This window comes from Galeopterus variegatus, unplaced genomic scaffold (assembly GCF_000696425.1).
Source record: "Galeopterus variegatus unplaced genomic scaffold, G_variegatus-3.0.2 Scaffold7345, whole genome shotgun sequence".
NCBI lineage: Eukaryota > Metazoa > Chordata > Mammalia > Dermoptera > Cynocephalidae > Galeopterus > Galeopterus variegatus.
In genome coordinates, this window is record NW_007733456.1 from 34,634 (window position 1) to 52,352 (window position 17,719).

General features: G+C 38.7%; 1 protein-coding gene and 1 pseudogene across 4 annotated transcripts in view; one reads left to right on the forward strand and one right to left on the reverse strand.

Moving 5' to 3' along the window:
- Positions 1-15,750, reverse strand: part of HNRNPD (heterogeneous nuclear ribonucleoprotein D (AU-rich element RNA binding protein 1, 37kDa)) — an 18,761-nt gene extending 3,011 nt beyond the window's left edge. For 2 of the 4 annotated variants that reach the window (XM_008591855.1, XM_008591853.1), the window contains exons 1-6: positions 15,208-15,750; positions 13,295-13,351; positions 2,969-3,137; positions 2,196-2,357; positions 832-963; positions 1-59 (exon numbers count right to left, since the gene is read on the reverse strand). The exon at positions 1-59 is cut by the window's left edge and continues 41 nt beyond it. In XM_008591855.1, the coding sequence (XP_008590077.1) occupies positions 1-59; positions 832-963; positions 2,196-2,357; positions 2,969-3,137; positions 13,295-13,351; positions 15,208-15,440 (812 nt within the window). In that variant the 5' untranslated portion in view covers positions 15,441-15,750. The remainder of the gene's footprint in view (positions 60-831; positions 964-2,195; positions 2,358-2,968; positions 3,138-13,294; positions 13,352-15,207) is intronic. The other 2 variants (XM_008591857.1, XM_008591854.1) reach the window with 1 other exon arrangement.
- LOC103607343 lies at positions 344-677 on the forward strand (annotated as a pseudogene).
- Positions 15,751-17,719: the final 1,969 nt, after the last annotated feature.

The following is a 17,719-nucleotide window of genomic DNA, read 5'->3' on the forward strand; positions in this document are numbered from 1 at the left end:
GATCCCCACTGCTGCTGTTGCTGATACTGTTCCTTCGACATGGCTACTTTTATTTCACACTAAAAGAGAAAACTTATTTTATTATACTGACAAGAAAATAAAGTTGCTGAACAAGTTTATAATACTCAGAATAGTGAATACTGTTTAAATACAGTTCACTTATTTGATAAGTTTCCTCAAAATTAGTTTATCAATTGAATCGATCATTTAGTACTTAGAGGAATCATCACTTCTGATAACCAAGAAGTATTTGCTAGAGATGTTACTTCATTCTACCTAAAAAGTATTTTTTGGTAAAAGCCTAGCCAAAAATTCACTGAAAAACAACAAATGTGCTTCTTTCTATGCTGATAGCACTCCTGCAAACACAGTGAACATTACTAAAACTTGCCTGACTTTCTGTAACAAGTGTGGCAAGCACGAACCCCACAAAGTGATAGAGTACAAGGGCAAGGGTTCTCTATATGCCCAGGTATTATGACAGGAAACAGAGTGGCTACGGTGGGCAGACTAAGGTGATTTTCCAAAAAAAGACTAAAACTACAAAGAAAATGGTACTGAGGCTTGAGTGTGTTCAGCCCAACTGCAGATCTAAAAGAATGCTGGCTATGAAGAGATGCAAGCATTCTGAACTGGGAGGAGGTAAGAAGAGAAAGGGCTAAGTGATCCAGTTCTAAGCTTTATCTTTTCATTATGAAGATAATAAAAATCTTGAAATTATGTCCCCCAAAAATAACTCATGCATCCTTCCTGTTACTGCTATTACAGAAAGATGATTAAAGTCTCTACAATAGCTAATGTTCTCTACAAGTAAATGGATGCTTAACTTACTTTACTAAGACCAACATTGTGGTATTTCTTCTCCATTATCTTCTTCACTGGTTCTTCTTCCTTAAACGTAATAAAACAGAATCCACGCCTCTTATTGGTCTTGTTGTCCATGGGGAGCTCTATGGATTCCACCTAATATTGAAAAACAAGTTTCAATATACTAGTTTGCATTTTATTATGTTGAGAACACAAGTTTGGAAGGAAAAAAATCACACAAAGAAAACATTTGGCTCTCAAGCTCTGTCTATTCTGATACGTCTCTCCCTATCTATTCTAATCTTTTTAAGGGATTCTTAAATTTGAATATCCACTACACCTAAACTGTCTTCACACCTACTGACAAAACAAACTTCAACAGGTACTGACATTTGCTACCTAACTGAAGGGTCACAAATTCAAACACACTCAAAGGAGGAGGAGAAAGAAAGTCAATTTTAAGAAAAACGAATAAAGATGTCTGCATTTGGGAGAAAATGGGGTGTGGCATGGTGAGGACCACTGCAAACTGGAGGTGTGCCCAACCCAAGGTGGAAGCTGCTACTCAGTTTTAGATGGCTGCTGCCTATGCAGGAAGGTAGTACAGGTTCTACTGTTGATAGCTCTTGCAAATTTTTTTTAAAGCTAGATATCCAGATTTTTGTGGACAATATGACAATTCCTAAATACTAACAACGAAACATGCACTCTGTTTGAAGCAAGCAAAAAATGTCTGTAAGGCTGTATCTGGGGCCCAAGGCCACAAATTTTGCAGCTTAGCTTTAAGTCATTAATTCACAAAAGGAAACTACCTCACTATTTCACTAATGAATCCATAGTCAGTCTTATTAAATTTACACTATTATATGTGTTTAAATTGGTAAGGCACTACCATCCTTTTTTTTTGGGGGGGGTGGGGGGGCGCGGAGCTGGCCAGTACAGGGATCTTATCCCCTAACCTTGATGTTACAAGGCTGTGCTCTAACCAACTGAGTAACTAGCCACCCCCTACTCTTAATTCATTCCTTTTCTATCCTCAACAAAAATGTTTCCTTCAATATCTCAGATAATTCTATATTTTTTTCCTCTTATTATCTATATTTTTATTTCTTCTACTAATCTAGTAAATTTCTTGATAAGACTGCTTACCTATTTTACCTTTATGTATCTGTGCCTAGCAATACTCTTCATACAGTAGGTGCTCAATAAGTGAGAAAAATGCAATCATATAACCTTCTTTAAAGATTACAATATCTTTATTCCAAAACATATCACATAATCTGCCCTAACACAGCTTCGAAAAACCCAGTGACTTTGAGACCACTTAATTTAACAATCACATTCACACTAATTTTGACATAGACTGGGTCAAAACATTTATAACATACCTCACCAAAACCACCAAAGTACTCCCTTATTTTCTCTTCAGGTGTATCTGGAGAAAGGCCACCAACAAAAATTTTTTTAACCGGCTCTTTTGTTTTCATGGCTTTGGCCCTTTTAGGATCAATCACCTTCCCATTCAATTTATGTTCTTTCTGATCCATGACCTAAGGAAATTGAAGTTTTTAATTTTAAATATGTATACCTTAACTAATGTTCAGAGAACATTAACTTACTTGAAAATAATTATAATTAAAAATAGTAAACATAAGGCATGTATTGATTGGCTCAAGATTAAACTGTCAAGCCGTGTGGTGATGTGACACCAGCTAACATATGCTAGTGTTTAAATCTAAAGGTCAGTAAGAATTGAGGAGGTACAAACAAATTTAACCAATTACTAGACAGCTATTCCCCTTAACTGCCAGCAATATAAATAAACATGGTTGCTACCTCCTCTCAGCCCAGGACTGAAATAATGATACAGTCAAAAGTTGTTTGTCTAACAAAATCCACAGCACATTCTTTTAATTAGGCATATTTAAGTCTTACATTTTTTAAAGTTAATTTTAATTTAGTAGAGCCTGGCACAAAGAAAAGTACTTAGTAAACAATTCCTCAATCTGCCCTTTCATAAAAACGTATTATTGGCAAGAGCTCTCTCTCTCCCCTCCTGTACTTGCAAAAGGGAAACCACAAATAGGCAAATTCATTGTATTAATTTATCCATTTTTTAATATTTTATATTATTAACTAATCAGAACACATAACACACTACCTTATCTACACTCTCCGACTCTTTAAATAGCACAAAGCCAAAACCCCTGGATCGCCCTGTGATAGGATCTAACTTCAGAGTGCAGTCTACAACTTCACCAAATTTGGAAAAGTAGTCCTTCAGATCTTTCTTTGTAGTGTCCCAGCTAAGGCCTCCTATAAACATTTTCCTGTAAAGACAAAAAGCAATATTAAAATGATAAAAAAAATATTTAATCTGTTTTGCCTTAAATATCATCCGCATTAATAACCTTTTCTAAACTGCACCAATTTACTGGGCAGTATATTAAAATGTCATTCTTCCTAAATAACAACATATCAAGAACATCCTATTCCAGAAAGTTTTGTTTATCACTGCTGCTACTGAATGAAATAGTGAGCAAGCAGAAAATTAAGTCTTTCAACTTGTTAAAAAGATAAATGTAAATCCAAAGTAAAAATACTGTGTATTACGTTTTTCTTAAATTACAAGTTAAATATTGTTAGCAACAAGACATAATCTTAGCTTCAAATTTCTTTTCCAAATCTTCATTAAACTTGTCAAAAGGCTATGCCATCTCCATTGATCACAGCAACCAGCATCGTGTCTATGCTGAAGCTCCTTTTCTACTTTTAACAGTTCTCTCATTAACAAAACTCTTAGCACATAAAATGGAAAATTCTGAGTCTCACAATTAAGTTATGAATCAACTTTTTTGATGTGCTAAGAGTCCTTAATAAAGACAAAAGTAATCATGTAAACAATTTAGTGAAAATTATCCACTGAAGCACAATCTACTAATTAACTTAGATAATTTATTTACAGTAGAACCTCAGTTAACCAGCAATAAAATATTTAAGCCTTCAAAATGCTAAAAAGTGACAGGTGGTAAGGGAAAACCACCAAGATACATTAAGACCAAAGATATACACTCAAAAAAAATTTTTCTTTTAGTGTACTCATTATTATTACACCAGAAAGCTCAGATCTGGCAGCTCTGTGATCCTTTTTACATCTGCTCCCTTTGCCGAAGAAAAAAAAGAAAAAGTTAACCTATACCTCTTACCCTTTAAAAAGACAGGACTGGAGATTTTTATTTTAAGGGTAAACTGTCAGAATTTGTTATGTGAGGGCTAGAAATTTCACCACAGGCATAAAATCATGCTTGCTCAACATTTCTCATCTTATAACTGGGGGGTGGGTCATGGGTGGGACAGGGTATTAACTTCCAGCTCTGGAAAGAAATTAAAGCAGGCCTCTCATTAGGAAACATCTCCATCTTGTGAGCTTTAAGGGTATTGCCACTAAGGCCTATTTCCACAACAAGAAGGCAATTAATTGTCCCTTGAAATAGGGTCTTAACTTCTCCCCAGGGAAGCCTGATTAACTGAGGTGTTACTGATCTATTTTACATGACTTGTTTTACTTCTAATGACAAAGCTAACTTTTAGGGCAAAAGAAGCCTTACTTTAGGCATATACGTTTTCAACTTGCACACATATTCTAGAGCTGGGCCATTTATATGCTTTTCAGGACTTCCTCAAATAAAATTTCCAAATTTAGTAATATTTACAATAATCCTTTTGGTATTTTATAATCAAATAAAGATAACAAAAACACTCCTAATGTTGTGTAGGTATCATAAACATTTACTATCTCTAATTACATGAAAAAAGAGATCTTTTTCTCAATAATATAAATTTTCTTTCATTTGAATAATCCACCTTCTAATATGAAATCCTTATTTACATAATTTACTATAAAAACCTTATTTGTAACCTAAAGGGCCAGAGTACTTCCTTCATAGATGAAAGCTCCTTACCAACATTCACCCTTTTCAAGGTGAGGAGGACACTACTTTTCAAAGATGAGCATGAGAACTGACTATAAAGCAATAACCTCTTGCTCAGACATCCATGGCAAGTTCTAGAACAGAAACAACTTCCATTAAGTTGAGGTTTAACTATTAAATTACCATTCCTGTGATTATAGAAATTTCCCATCAAGAATTGAACAAAGTTTGAAATTATTTCAGCTTGAACAGAATATATTTGTAACAAAAGCCTTATTTTAAAAAGCTAAAAGTTGAAAGGCAAGAAACTTCTCTGTCTGGTCTATTCATCAGATACTGAGAACTAGTTTTGATTTTATTTAACCAAAGCAATGTTTACATTAGGAAAGTGTCAATTTAAAATTAAGAAACAGAAAATTACAAAGAAATAAATTACAGCATGTAAGAATGAGGCAGGTTTTACTATTACTCACAAGCCCCAAATGTTTTTCACAGACAGGAAGTTGATTTTCTTAAATATTAGATAAACATACTAATTCATCAACTGGCTCAACAGAGGGCTCCTTTAACTCCCCATCTTTAATATAGTCTGTAGTGTAGAAGTTGTCATACGTGCCCATCCTAGATCTAAAAGGGTTCAGTGAAGATGCTATCCTTTGTAAACAATCAAATCCCATTTACACAAAATATTAAATATTCTGGTCAACTATAATTTATATATGCTGTACAATTACTAGTCTCAAAAAAATTACCAAAATACATAATAAAACTTCAGCTATCTAGCCCCTTCAGAGAATAAGCCAAGTATCCAACCTTCCTGAAGCACTGCCTGCCTTCCCTAATCCATCTCCAATTGTTTTTTAAGCTTCAAGTACTTGGAATGAAAATTTTTTTCTACAATGTATTGCAAACTCTTATACCTTTTTTTTTTTTTTTTTTAAAGATGACCAGTAAGGGGATCTCAACCCTTGGCTTGGTGTTGTCAGCACCACGCTCAGCCAGTGAGCAAACCGGCCATCCCTATATAGGATCCGAACCCGTGGCCTTGGTGTTATCAGCACCGCACTCTACCAAGTGAGCCACGGGCCGGCCTTCTTATACCTTCTTAACCAGATAGAGTAATTATGATTTAACACACTGTGGGTCAGTCATCACTAACATATTACACTGCCACAGAACACTTATAGGGTCTTCTGAAATGACACACTATTTATGAATACACCAAGTGCATCTCACTTTTTAGCTCTTCTAACAAGTTCTATTTTTCGTTTTTGCCAGATTAATCACCAGTTCTTCTAAAATGTCTCCTTTCCATTCTATAGGGTAAGTAGCCAGCTCTCAAACTTTTCAAACTTTGTGTAAAGTAAAAGTAAATAGTCTCTGAGCAACACAGCCTAAATGGCTCTTCTTTGAGACAAATGTATTAATATTTTGGCAGCCCAAAAGTAGTCTGGCTTTTTCTTCTGCCCTAATTAAGGAAGGTTGCTGAACAACGGATAACCAGACAGGTGAATATACAACAATGAACACAAACTGTACAAAGTCCATTCCATCTTAACTTAATGTAATATATTAAATTCACTGCACCTTTATTCAGTGGACACTGCAAAAGCTATAATTATAGTACAATAGGTAAAGGTCTGTTAATCTTAATTACGGATAAATGGGCATTTATTTTAGCCTCTCTAGAACACTGGCATGCTCTCCCTCAAACTGAGATGGCATAAGGTAATACCAATTTATCTATGTTTTATATGACTGTATCTTGCTTAAAGCACAAAACCTACTGTCTATCCAAATTCTCTCTGCTGCCTTGAATACAAAGACTGATTTTCAAGTTGCTGTCACTCCCAGAGGTATACTTTCCAATGAAGCAGAGATAGAACTTCAGAGGCAGCCAAGTTAAGACTACCAAGACTTGTTCAAGCAGCAACAAAAAAGGCCCCTAATGCTGCACTGTAAGTTTAAAATTTGATCCTTAGTTGTAAGTAAACCAATAATCTCAATTAAAATGTAGGACTTCATCTACAGTATTTTATTAACAAAGTTTAATTTCTTGATCCTAGTGATGAGCTAAATATTCAGCACCCCAAAGGCAAGATAGTATTCAATTTTAAACACCTACTCAACAATAGAAGTCTCTCTGCTGTCACAGATATTAATATTATACCAAATTATAAAATTAAATAATAAGCATAAAGTTATACAACTGAGTACGGATGACTATCCAAATACTATGCAGTGTCACTCAGGAATTTAGACTGCTCTGTGTGACATTTTATCACCTTCAAGTACAAGCAAGTTTAGAGGCAGTACAGCCAAACTGCCTGGGTTTATATCCTAGTTCTGCCACTTACTAACTGTACAACTCTAAGTAAAAATATGAAATCCCAAGATTGTTCCCCCATCTGTAAAAAGAGCCAACCTCAGATACCTGCAGTAAGGATTAAGTGAGTTAAGACACTTAAAGGGCCTGAGAACACAATCTGATGCATCCTAAGTACTTGATAAAAGTAAGTTATTTTGAAGGTATAAAGTACAACCTAAACATAATAAAGCAACTTTTTCATTTACTCAATGGCTTTTTTTTTTAATTAAACTGCATAGGTGTTATAAACTTTTCAACATTAAAGTGAAAAGGCAAGGATATGTTTTATATAGATGAACTCTAAGATTATATTCAATGTTACAGACTTGAAATAACCCAGAAATTTTTTAATGTGCCATATAAAAAACATACAGACTACAAATAATCTCATCTTTCATATAAGAACCTTCAAATGTAGCTTCCAAAATCATCTAGATGGCTGTACTGCACATACATGCCAGTAATTTTAATAAAGAACAATTTAAAACATAAAAGGCAACACATGTTAAGCTGCGCTGGCTGGTGGAAAGTGTTCCAATCTAATAATTCTGTTTTTTCCCCATAATATGCATATTCCGGACTGTTGAGGTCACTGTTTAACACTCCAAAGCCAACAACAGTACTTTCTTTAATGATACTTCCCGTAACAAGTCTTTACCATGAAACACTTTATTCAAAGTAAAATGATAAACACAATTACACTTCCTCCCAACTTTGGAATAGGAACCAAAAAAAAGTAGTCTATAGGACTGACCGGTTAGCTCAGGTGATTACAGTGTGGTGTTATAACACCAAGGTCAAGGGATTGAATCCTCACACCGGCCAGCCACCACAAAAAAAAAAAAAAGAAAGAAAGAAAGAAAAAAGTATTCTATAGCTTTTAAACACTTCCTAACAACTCATGATCTTACATATATGGCTTCATAACAAGTTCTGACAGTTTAAAACATACAACAGAATGTCAATCTGATACATATTCCAGGTATGGAACATAAATGGCCAATCACTGTCACTGCTTAGAGTAACATTACTCAAGCACACCATTAATCATTATTTGAGTAATTTGTCTGATATTTTGATGTTATAATTATTTTTTTTAAATCCTAAAATGACAAACTCTAATGAAATCTCATCAGTACGTTAAGACAGGAGCATTTTTCTTTAGAAATTATAGAGTTAAAGTCAAGTCACTGGTTGCCTATATGGGGAGGAGGAGAGGGCTGCTTTGCAACTAGATATCACATGGTAGGGTAGTGATTTTAGAATTTGTATGAAAACTACTCTTCGAAATATCTTGACAAACTTTTAACAAGTCAAAAAATTACCAGCCTTTTTACACCTGATGTGGTATGTAATATAAAAACTACCTTTTAGCTATTTAAAACTAATAAACATAAAGGTTGGCCAATAAATAAATTCTCCCCCCAAAAAACACTTAAGTCAATAAAATCTAAATTCTAGTATATTTCCCCATTATTAAAGAATAGGCATTCTTCCCCCAGTTTTCTATGTTAAGACGACATTTTCAAGGTAACTGTGAAAAGGAATCCTATTTTTATTCAAGACTAACAAAAACAATGGGTTAAACATTTTCAAAACAAGATTAATTCTTCTATATTAAATCTTATTACTTCATACTTGAGAATGAACCTCGATGACTATTAAAAAAACTAAGTTGAAAACATGACAGTTAAACTTTAAATGCTTAACCCAACATTTCTCTTTCTTCATTTCATTACAAGGAAGCAATTATATCTTGTATTTTTACTTGTAAAACAAACTTTCAGTCAGCTTTATAAGGTAAACTCCCATTTACCTAGAGGTTAAGGAATGGTGTTTCCTTAACCTAGGTTAAGGGTCTGGTTAACTGAGATTACTACATATTCACAACTCTAGAGTCTTTTAATAGAAATCAATTTATATATCAATGCTAAAATAAGAAAATTTTTACCTTTCTTGATGAATTTTTAGACTCTTTCAATGCTCCAAAATCACATTACTTCTCAACAGCATTAGGGAAAATTTGTAGGAGATTCATTCCATGACATTATCTGTTGGTTGCTTTTTGAGTATATTTGCTGATAGTTCAAGACACCTTATTTGCAAAACTAAAGAGGGGTGGATTTCTTTCCTGGATGTTTGGGCTTTTTGGTGGTTTCAAGTCTAGATAAGCAGGAGTTTACAGTATATGACCCAATACAGTCATGCGCCGCTTAATGACAGGAATTCATTCTGAGAAATCTGAGAAATGCATCGTTGGGCGATGTCATCTTTGCAAAGTAAACATCACAGCATACTTACACAAACCTAGATAGTATAGCCTATTATACACCTAGACTATATGATATATAGCGTATCACTACTAAGTTACAAACCTGTACAGCATGTTACTGTACTGAATATCACAAGCAACTGTAACACAATGATAAGTATTTGGGTATCTAAACATAGCTAAACACAGAAAAGGTAATTCACAGCACTAAGACTGCTACAATGTCACTAGGCAATAGGAATTTTTCAGCTCCATTATACTCTATGGTACCACTTTTGTATATCACATATGTGGTCCCCAATAGAATAAAACGTTATACGGCGCATGACTGTACTTAAAACTATCACCTTGATTATTGGCCAAACACTACCAGCAAATACAAGTCTTCCCTCCCCATCCCCAAATATTCTTAAATACCTAGCTCCAACATACAGTGTAATACTCCAAAAACTAAAACATGCTTACCTTTACTCCACAGGAGTAAATCACTGGCAGTATCAACTACTAGGACACTGGATAAATACACACAAGCTATGAAAAGAGGCTATGTAGTCAATCTTCCCATGATGAGCATTGTTTCCAACAAAGATCAGCAAACCAAGTAACAAACATGTTATATTACCTGAGACCAAACTGTTGGAAGTGAAGTTAACAGAAAAAGATCACGTTTTCATCATCCAGTTTAGTGCCCTATCTACTAAAATGTTGAAGCAAAACTAAAGTCAAATCAAACTTGGACTAACAAGTTACGTCTCACTCCATTTGTGAATCTGCACACACTTGAGATGCACAGCTTTAAGTGGAATGGGAAAAAAGTTATTCTACTCCTTTTTCAACGTTTTCGAGCATGCCATGTATCATCACTTGAAGGGCTGAAACTATCAACCTTCACGTTGGCCATAAATCACACACCAAAATAGGAGACTCTAAATGTTCTTATATTAGGGCAGCCTTACCGATGACAAAATCACCAGGCAATATTAAAAACATACACTAAGTTTATAAGAGAAGTCACATAGCTTGAGAAAAGACAGATTTAACTTCAAAAAGCAGCACTGAAAAGCTTCAATGACATTCTCCAATTCCAAACTTAAAAGGTCAGGTGATTTTTAAAATTTGAAATGAAAAGAATTTAGCATTCTTCCCTTAAATGTTCATTATCTCAAGGTTTGAGGGCTTCAATTTCTGCAATTTTAACCCTGGAAATTTCTCAAAGGTCTCAATTTTACTGTTTACAATAAACTCAACTTTAATGAATCAAAGGCCAGCCAATTTGACATGAGATTGCTCTAAAAGTAACTGTTTTACAAAGCAAACTGTTCATATTGCCCCACAGGCACTAGAGTATAGATTATAATCTCAAATATTTAAAACAAATACATGTCAGCCCATTCATGTAAAATTAGACAGTAGATAACCCATAGCAGAATCACACTTGAGCCTATATACTAATGATTATAGGACCATATCTATTGGCCTATTAATAGAAGAGCACTGTCCTTCGGCTGATAACTTTTGATACTATTTTGCTTCCTACCCAATCCAGTGCAGGAAAAGTCAATGTACCTACCTTGTAAAACTGTCTGAAAGTCAACAATATTCTAGTTTTCCACTGATCTTCAAATTTTCAAAACTCTGCCCCCAGGCAGCTTACTATATGGCATATATATTTTGCCAGACACTAAGTAATTTTAAAGTACCTACCCCAAAGGAACTGCAGCACTGCAGAGAATAGAATGAATCCACACTACAAAGCAAAATGGGAATTCCAATGCAAATGCTTTTAAGTAAAAACTAGGAATGTTAATGTTGGAAAGACTAAAGCAAGGTGAACTCAAGAAGGAATTTTACTGTGGAAATAAGTATTCCAAAGCCTCCAAAGTAAATTATAAAAGCATCCAATAGATGTATAACAGGGATGCCCTCCTAATAGCTTTGTTCATTCTAATACGCAAAAGTGGGAAAAAACTATATTTACAACAAATTGATTTTTAAGATATTTCAGGATGAAAGTGTAATTGCTTTACCCTCAAATTAAATTTATAAAAGAAAATGCAGACAGCATTGTGTTTAAAAATTTAAATTTAGATAATTTTATATCTACTAACCAACCAATCTTATCCTCACTATTGAGACTATATTATGAAATGTTGCCAATATCCCTCAAAATGGGACACAGAAAGGAACAGATACGGTGAAAAGTGCACAGATACCAGAAAAAGATTTAATGATCTTGAGGTTTTCTTTGTTCAAAAAGAAAAACTTGATATTTTGAACAGGAAGAGGCTGGGTGGTTGGGCAGTTACAAACAGAAGTCAAATATTAGACTTCACAATTGAAAAATAAAAAAGAGAGAAATAACTACATTATTTATAAGTGTAAACTTGCCTAACTTAAAATGAACCTCAGTAAAACCTTATTTTCAGTGGATGACAATGGGTCATAATATTATAATTAATGAACATCTAAAATGTTCATTAATTATAATATTTAATTTCCCATTTTTCCTAAGAGGTTTCCCAAAAAAGTTATAATATTACAGTGTTAGGTAGCAGGGCAATGCTTTTTTTTTTCTTTTCCTCCCGGTGGCTGACAAGTATAGGGATCAAACTCTGGACCTTTGTGTTATCAGCACCACACTCTAACCAACTTAGCTAACTGGCCAGCCCAAGTAAACTTCTCCAAGTGAAAACAATGACCTTCAAAGTAAAAGTCTATGGTCATTTTGAATTACTGGAAACAATTATGTAGGATTCAAAACACATAATGGGGCAGAGAAAAGTCAAGTAGTTACACTGTAATCTTAATTTACCACTATTAGCTAGCGGTGAAAATTAAATTATCAGTACCCACTACTCATCAAATAATGTTCTTCTAAACATTTTTATTCTGTGTCAAACTGACTCGACCTTTATTTCTTTTCTTCCTGTTTGCTTTTCCTTTTGCCTACTCCTTCCAGTCTGCTTTAACTCTGATCTAAAACTGAACAGATTTCAGTGAATGAAAAATACAGTAATATATATTGTGTAAAATTTAAACGTTATACCAAATGGGCTCTTAAAAGAGAATGTAATTTGTACAAATACAGGCAACTATCTGCAAATTACTGGCCCTCTAGTATCCAGTGATGGTGGATACAAACCCCTGAAAAATTCATATATAATTCCAAAGACAGAAGAAGACTGACATTTAGGGGAGAGGAAAGGCAGGATAAAAAGAACAACACTCAACCTACCAAACTCCAAAGAGAAGTCATGCAATTATGAACACATGTCAACCAAATGTAATTAACATTCTAGCCAAATCACACTGAAAATAAAAAATCTGGTAAAAGCTGTAGTGGAAAGCCACATTAGCCCACCTCTGAATGGGTACATATCCAATTCTTATTAAAGTTATATTTACAAATACGGTTGGTGATAAAGATAAAACATTTTTTGCATGATACAATACTACTACTTAAAGAATTGTTTGACTTTTGGCATCTCTGGAATATTTTAGTGTAACATGCAAGACATTTAAAACAGTATTTTTTATATCAATTAATCTTCATATTTAGCATTAAACTTAGAATTCCAAAAAAATATTTTTCACCTTCAAAAAAATAAATCAAATGTGAAATTACAATATATTTTTTCTTGCCCAAATATAAAGGTATCATTAATTTTATTTCACTTAAATGGCCAAACTACAATGACATGCATTAACACACACCAAATACCATATGATGGCATCAATTTTTGCCCAAAGATTATACGCGATGCCTTAAAAAGGTTTTACGTCCCAGGTACAAGATAGCCTGCTGTACTGTCTAGAATCTCCTGGGGATCAATGGGCAACTAACCAATACACAGCCTCTGCATGTTATGACTACTAGAACCTTTATGAAACAGAAATAAAATTTAAAAGTTTTACCATTCTTCCCGCTGTGCCGTCGCTGCTTCAGTGTGTCGTGGGGAGGAGTTTGAATGGCTAGGGAATTAACAACCGGTACAGCAACCAATCAAAATTCTAGTTTTAGTTTTTGACACTGTTAGGGTTAAAAAGTTTTTCATTTACACTTCAGTTCAACAGTAGATAACTATAAAGGCAACTGCTTTGTAACTTTAAAACTCAGGGTTAACAGAAAGCCTGCCCCAAACAGAAAGTTATACAATTAATCATTTTGGTGCATCTGTCCGAAGAACAGAATTCAGAAAACATAAACCAAAATGTTAAAAGCTTAAATTTCCAAATATTTAAACATAATCCTTTCTCAAATCAGGCTACACACAACTCAAGAATAGTTGTTTTAATTAAGAAAAGTTCATTTCCCCTCCCCTCCCCCAAAGCCAGCATAATCAGCAAAACACCCAGACAAGAGTCTGCCTAGGCTGGGATTATTAAATCCTATATTCCGAAGTGTTTCTCCCCACCCCCCAAATCCTGTGCTCTTTTCCAGTAAAGCAAATCATGTTTTCTAACTCTGGGTTTAAAGCTACAATTTATTGCTTTACCTTCCACCAACAATTTCCTCCTCCTAACTGAAAAAAATTCATACACACGCATTCCTCATCACAAAAAGGAAGGGAAGCGTTAACCCAAAATAGGCGGTCAGTTACGGAAATAAGAAAACCCAACCAAGAACCCCGATTTAGTCCCTCCTCCTAACTCCTGTATTATGCTACCGCCCCAAATGCTGCATTTTAACATTAAATGCAGCTTTAGGTAGTATATACAACTGTTACTCTAACTGGAGGAAGCAAATTAGTACTCAAAAACCTGCAAAAAAAAAAAAATCCCATAGTATAGGATTTGTTCATTTTCTTAAAAGCAGGTAGACTTCCTTTAAAATTGAGGGCAAGAGAGCGGGAAGGAGAAAGCAAGGGACGAAAAAAGGATGGGCACCATTAAAGGGGGGATAGGGAGACCGGGCGGTAATAAAAATATCTAAGTTACACAGAAAAAGTAAAGAATACAATCTGTACGCACAGTTGGGGAACCCAATAGCTGAGGGCGCGAAAAGGGTGCGCGGTTAGAGTAACTACAGCGGGATGGGGGAAGGGCAGCTAGAAGGCCGGAGGTAGGAACAGCTCCAATCACTTGCAGGCCCCGCCGACTGGGAACTTTAACTAGAGCCCGCGGAGCAAAACCACGTACCAACAGGAGGCTTGGGGCATTTCATCAGGCCCAGCTTGTTCCATAGGTCGAAATGTAGGGCCTACAAAAGCATGCCGTTGTATGACTGTATACAGTAGAGAAAACGAACAAGTCCTAAGGCGAAACTTAACTCAAAACACTAAAAGGCATTCGGCTTGAAGCCAACGCGGGAGAAGCAGAGGTGGACAGCCTACAGGTTCCCCAAAATATGTGTTGCTAAACAAACGCACCGTTTCCGGATGGTGGAGAAGCACCAAATAAACCTTAATAATCCTGGTAAAAAGGCTTTTTGTGTCTGTGTTTCTCTCCCCGGGACTTTAGAAAACAGAGAAACGAGGAAACAGTGCAAAAAGAAAAAAAATGCCCTTCGACAGGCGGGAAAAAATCCTGGCGGCTAAATCGGTGGGAGGAGACCCAAGGAGAGGGAGGAAAGAAGGGCGGGCCGGGGAACAGCATGGTGACGGCTAAAGGTGGAAACGTGTGTGATGGGGGAGGGGGCGGTAAGCAGGAGGGGGAGAAAAAAAATGAAGGCCCCCGGGAGCCCACGTAGAGAAGGGGAGACCAGTGCAAGGAAGCTACATGAGGGCCAAGAAAGCGGGAGAAGAGCGGGAACGAGGCCTAATGGCGGGGGATGGGCTGGGAGAGAGGGACTAGTTGGGCCTCACTATCCCGGACCGCCTCTTACTCACCCTTCATCCTCCTCATTCTTACTGGCGTCGATCTTCGCCCCCTCTGACTCGGCGCTCACCCCTTCGGTGCCTCCGGCCGCGGTTCCGCCCCCGGTCCCAGCTCCGCTTCCCGCCGCCGTCGCTGCCCCCTGCGACGCCGCCACCATGGCTCCCTCCTGCTCGCCTGCCGAGCCGCCTACCGCCGCCGTTGCCGCCGCCGCCGCCCCGTCCCCGCCGAACTGCTCCTCCGACATAGTGCTACTACCTCCGCCGCCGCCGAGACTACGCCCGCCGCTGCCGCGAACCGAAACTAGCAGCAAAGTAATCCCAGCCGCTGCCGCGCGCCCGCTCTACCTCGCGAAGCACACAAGACAGAAAAGGGGCGCGCGTGGCTGCAAAGACTCCTGCGCCTCTTCCTGGCCTGCCCCCCTCGCCTCCCACTCTCGGGCGGCTCCCACTCCCACTCTCTCCGGCTGCACTAAAAAAGAATAAGAAGCAGCGGCGGCCGCTCTTGCCTCCTCCTCGCTTTAATGGCGCCGCCGCGGACCACCTAAAATGGCCGACGGAAGAACTGCGCGTCCCAGTCACGTGACGCGAGAGCGCGCCCTTTGCGCTTCCCCCGCCCCCTCTACCGCTAGATGTTTTCCCCTTCCTCCTCGGTCCCGCCCTCTCGCTCCCTTTTCTACCTTCCTCTTACGCGCCTTGTCGCCCGCACAGCGTGGGGCCTTTAAAAGGAACCGGAAGTGGCGTGCGTTAAGACGGCCCCGCGGAGACCATCGAGAACAAGGAGCACTGGTTCGAAGAAGCGGCTAGAGGGGCCCGTTCCTTTGCCCCCCCCTTCCGATGATTCTTGGAGTCGGCTCGGCCCACCATCACCCGGTAGCAAACGGGAGCAGACGCGCCCGGCCGGGGTGTGGTGGTTCCTCCGCCAAGGCGACCGTGCCAAGTACTCCTGCGACGATGGAATAGGGGAGGGGAGGCGTGCACTCGGCGGCTTCTTAAATCCTGGAAGTGTCCCGCCGAGAAAGGAGGCTGCCCTGACGTGTTTCCTCGTGTCCCCGGCGCCGTCCAGGAGCCGAGAGAGCCTACACGGAGCGAGGCACCGCGGCTGGTCGCGCGCGTGCACGGACTGCCACAGCTCCTCCGCCCGATGGCGCCGCCCCGGACCGGATGACATTGAGGTTTCCTGGTACCACTGCCGCGCTCGGGCCCGTGACTGGCAGGCCGAGGCCTTGTAGAGTTAAAATTAACCCCCCCTTTCATAACATATGCAATTCGCTTCTGTGAAACTGCTTGCTGTGTGATAAGGTAGATTAATTAAGTTTAAATAGTATTTAAATGGCTTAAGAACCCACCAACCTTTTTGGAACTTTCCATTGTGGGGGGGGGGCGGGGAAGGAATTTCCAGGAAAGGCCTAACTACTAGGTGATGGGTCATGTCCCCAGTTCCTGCCTGTGTACCACCAATGAATTTAAAAGTCACCTCAGATGACCAATAAGCTGTGTACAACTCATCCTGTTGCCAAAGTCTGCCTACCAAACTGTATAAAAAGTGCTTGTGTTAAGAGCTCGGGGCGCTTCTGTCCTGAAAACGGTGCGACCCCAGCATGCTGGAATAAAAACCTCTTGCTTGATTGCAACGATCTCTGTCTCCTGGTCTTTGCGAGATGAGCCTTCCCAACAAGTAAGATTCGTGCTTTCGGGCCAGTCTTACATTTTGGTGCATTGGCCGGGAAGCGGCTCTCTCCGGGACCAGAGACTAGAGAACGGAGGATCGCTCGAGCAGGTACTGCGGTTGTCTGTCTGTGTCTGTCTTTGTTATCTGCTGTAAGTTGTCTGTTGTAATCTGGTTTTGGCTTTTCGGTGGCTCCGGGACGGAGTCATCATCATCGGTCTGGTTTCGGTGGCCCCAGGATGGAGTCATCGGTCTGGTTTCGGTATTTCAGAAGTTCCGAGACGGAGTCACCAGTCTGTGGTGGTCCATAGCGGCAGATAGACGTACCGGTACGCCGCAGCCACAGGAATCCTGGGGGACGCTCCAGATTCCTCTGTCTGTTGGAGACGAATGGGTTCGGCTCCATGGGAGATCTCTAGGAAGGAGGCCCCTCCCAAGTTCTCTGATAATCAGGTTGTGGCGCCCGTGGCAGGGGCGCATCAGTGGTTTGGTTTTTGTTTGTCTGGTTGCGTGTGTGTTGGGGCTGACGACTTTTTGGGGTGACATGGGGCAGGCTGTCTCAACCCCTTTAAATCTGACTCTGAAATACTGGACTGACGTGAAGGCCAGGGCTCATAATCTGTCTGTACAGGTTAAAAAGCATTAGTGGGTAACACTTTGTTCTTCGGAGTGGCCGACTTTCCAACTCGGGTGGCCCGCCGAAGGCTCCTTCTCTCTGCCGCTGATCACGGTGGTAAAGAGAAAAATTTTGGGTTTCAATTCTAGAAGTCACACAGACCAGGTCCCTTATATCATTGTCTGGGAAGATCTGGTCACAGATCCTCCTCCGTGGGTCCGTCCCTTTGTTCCCCTAACAGG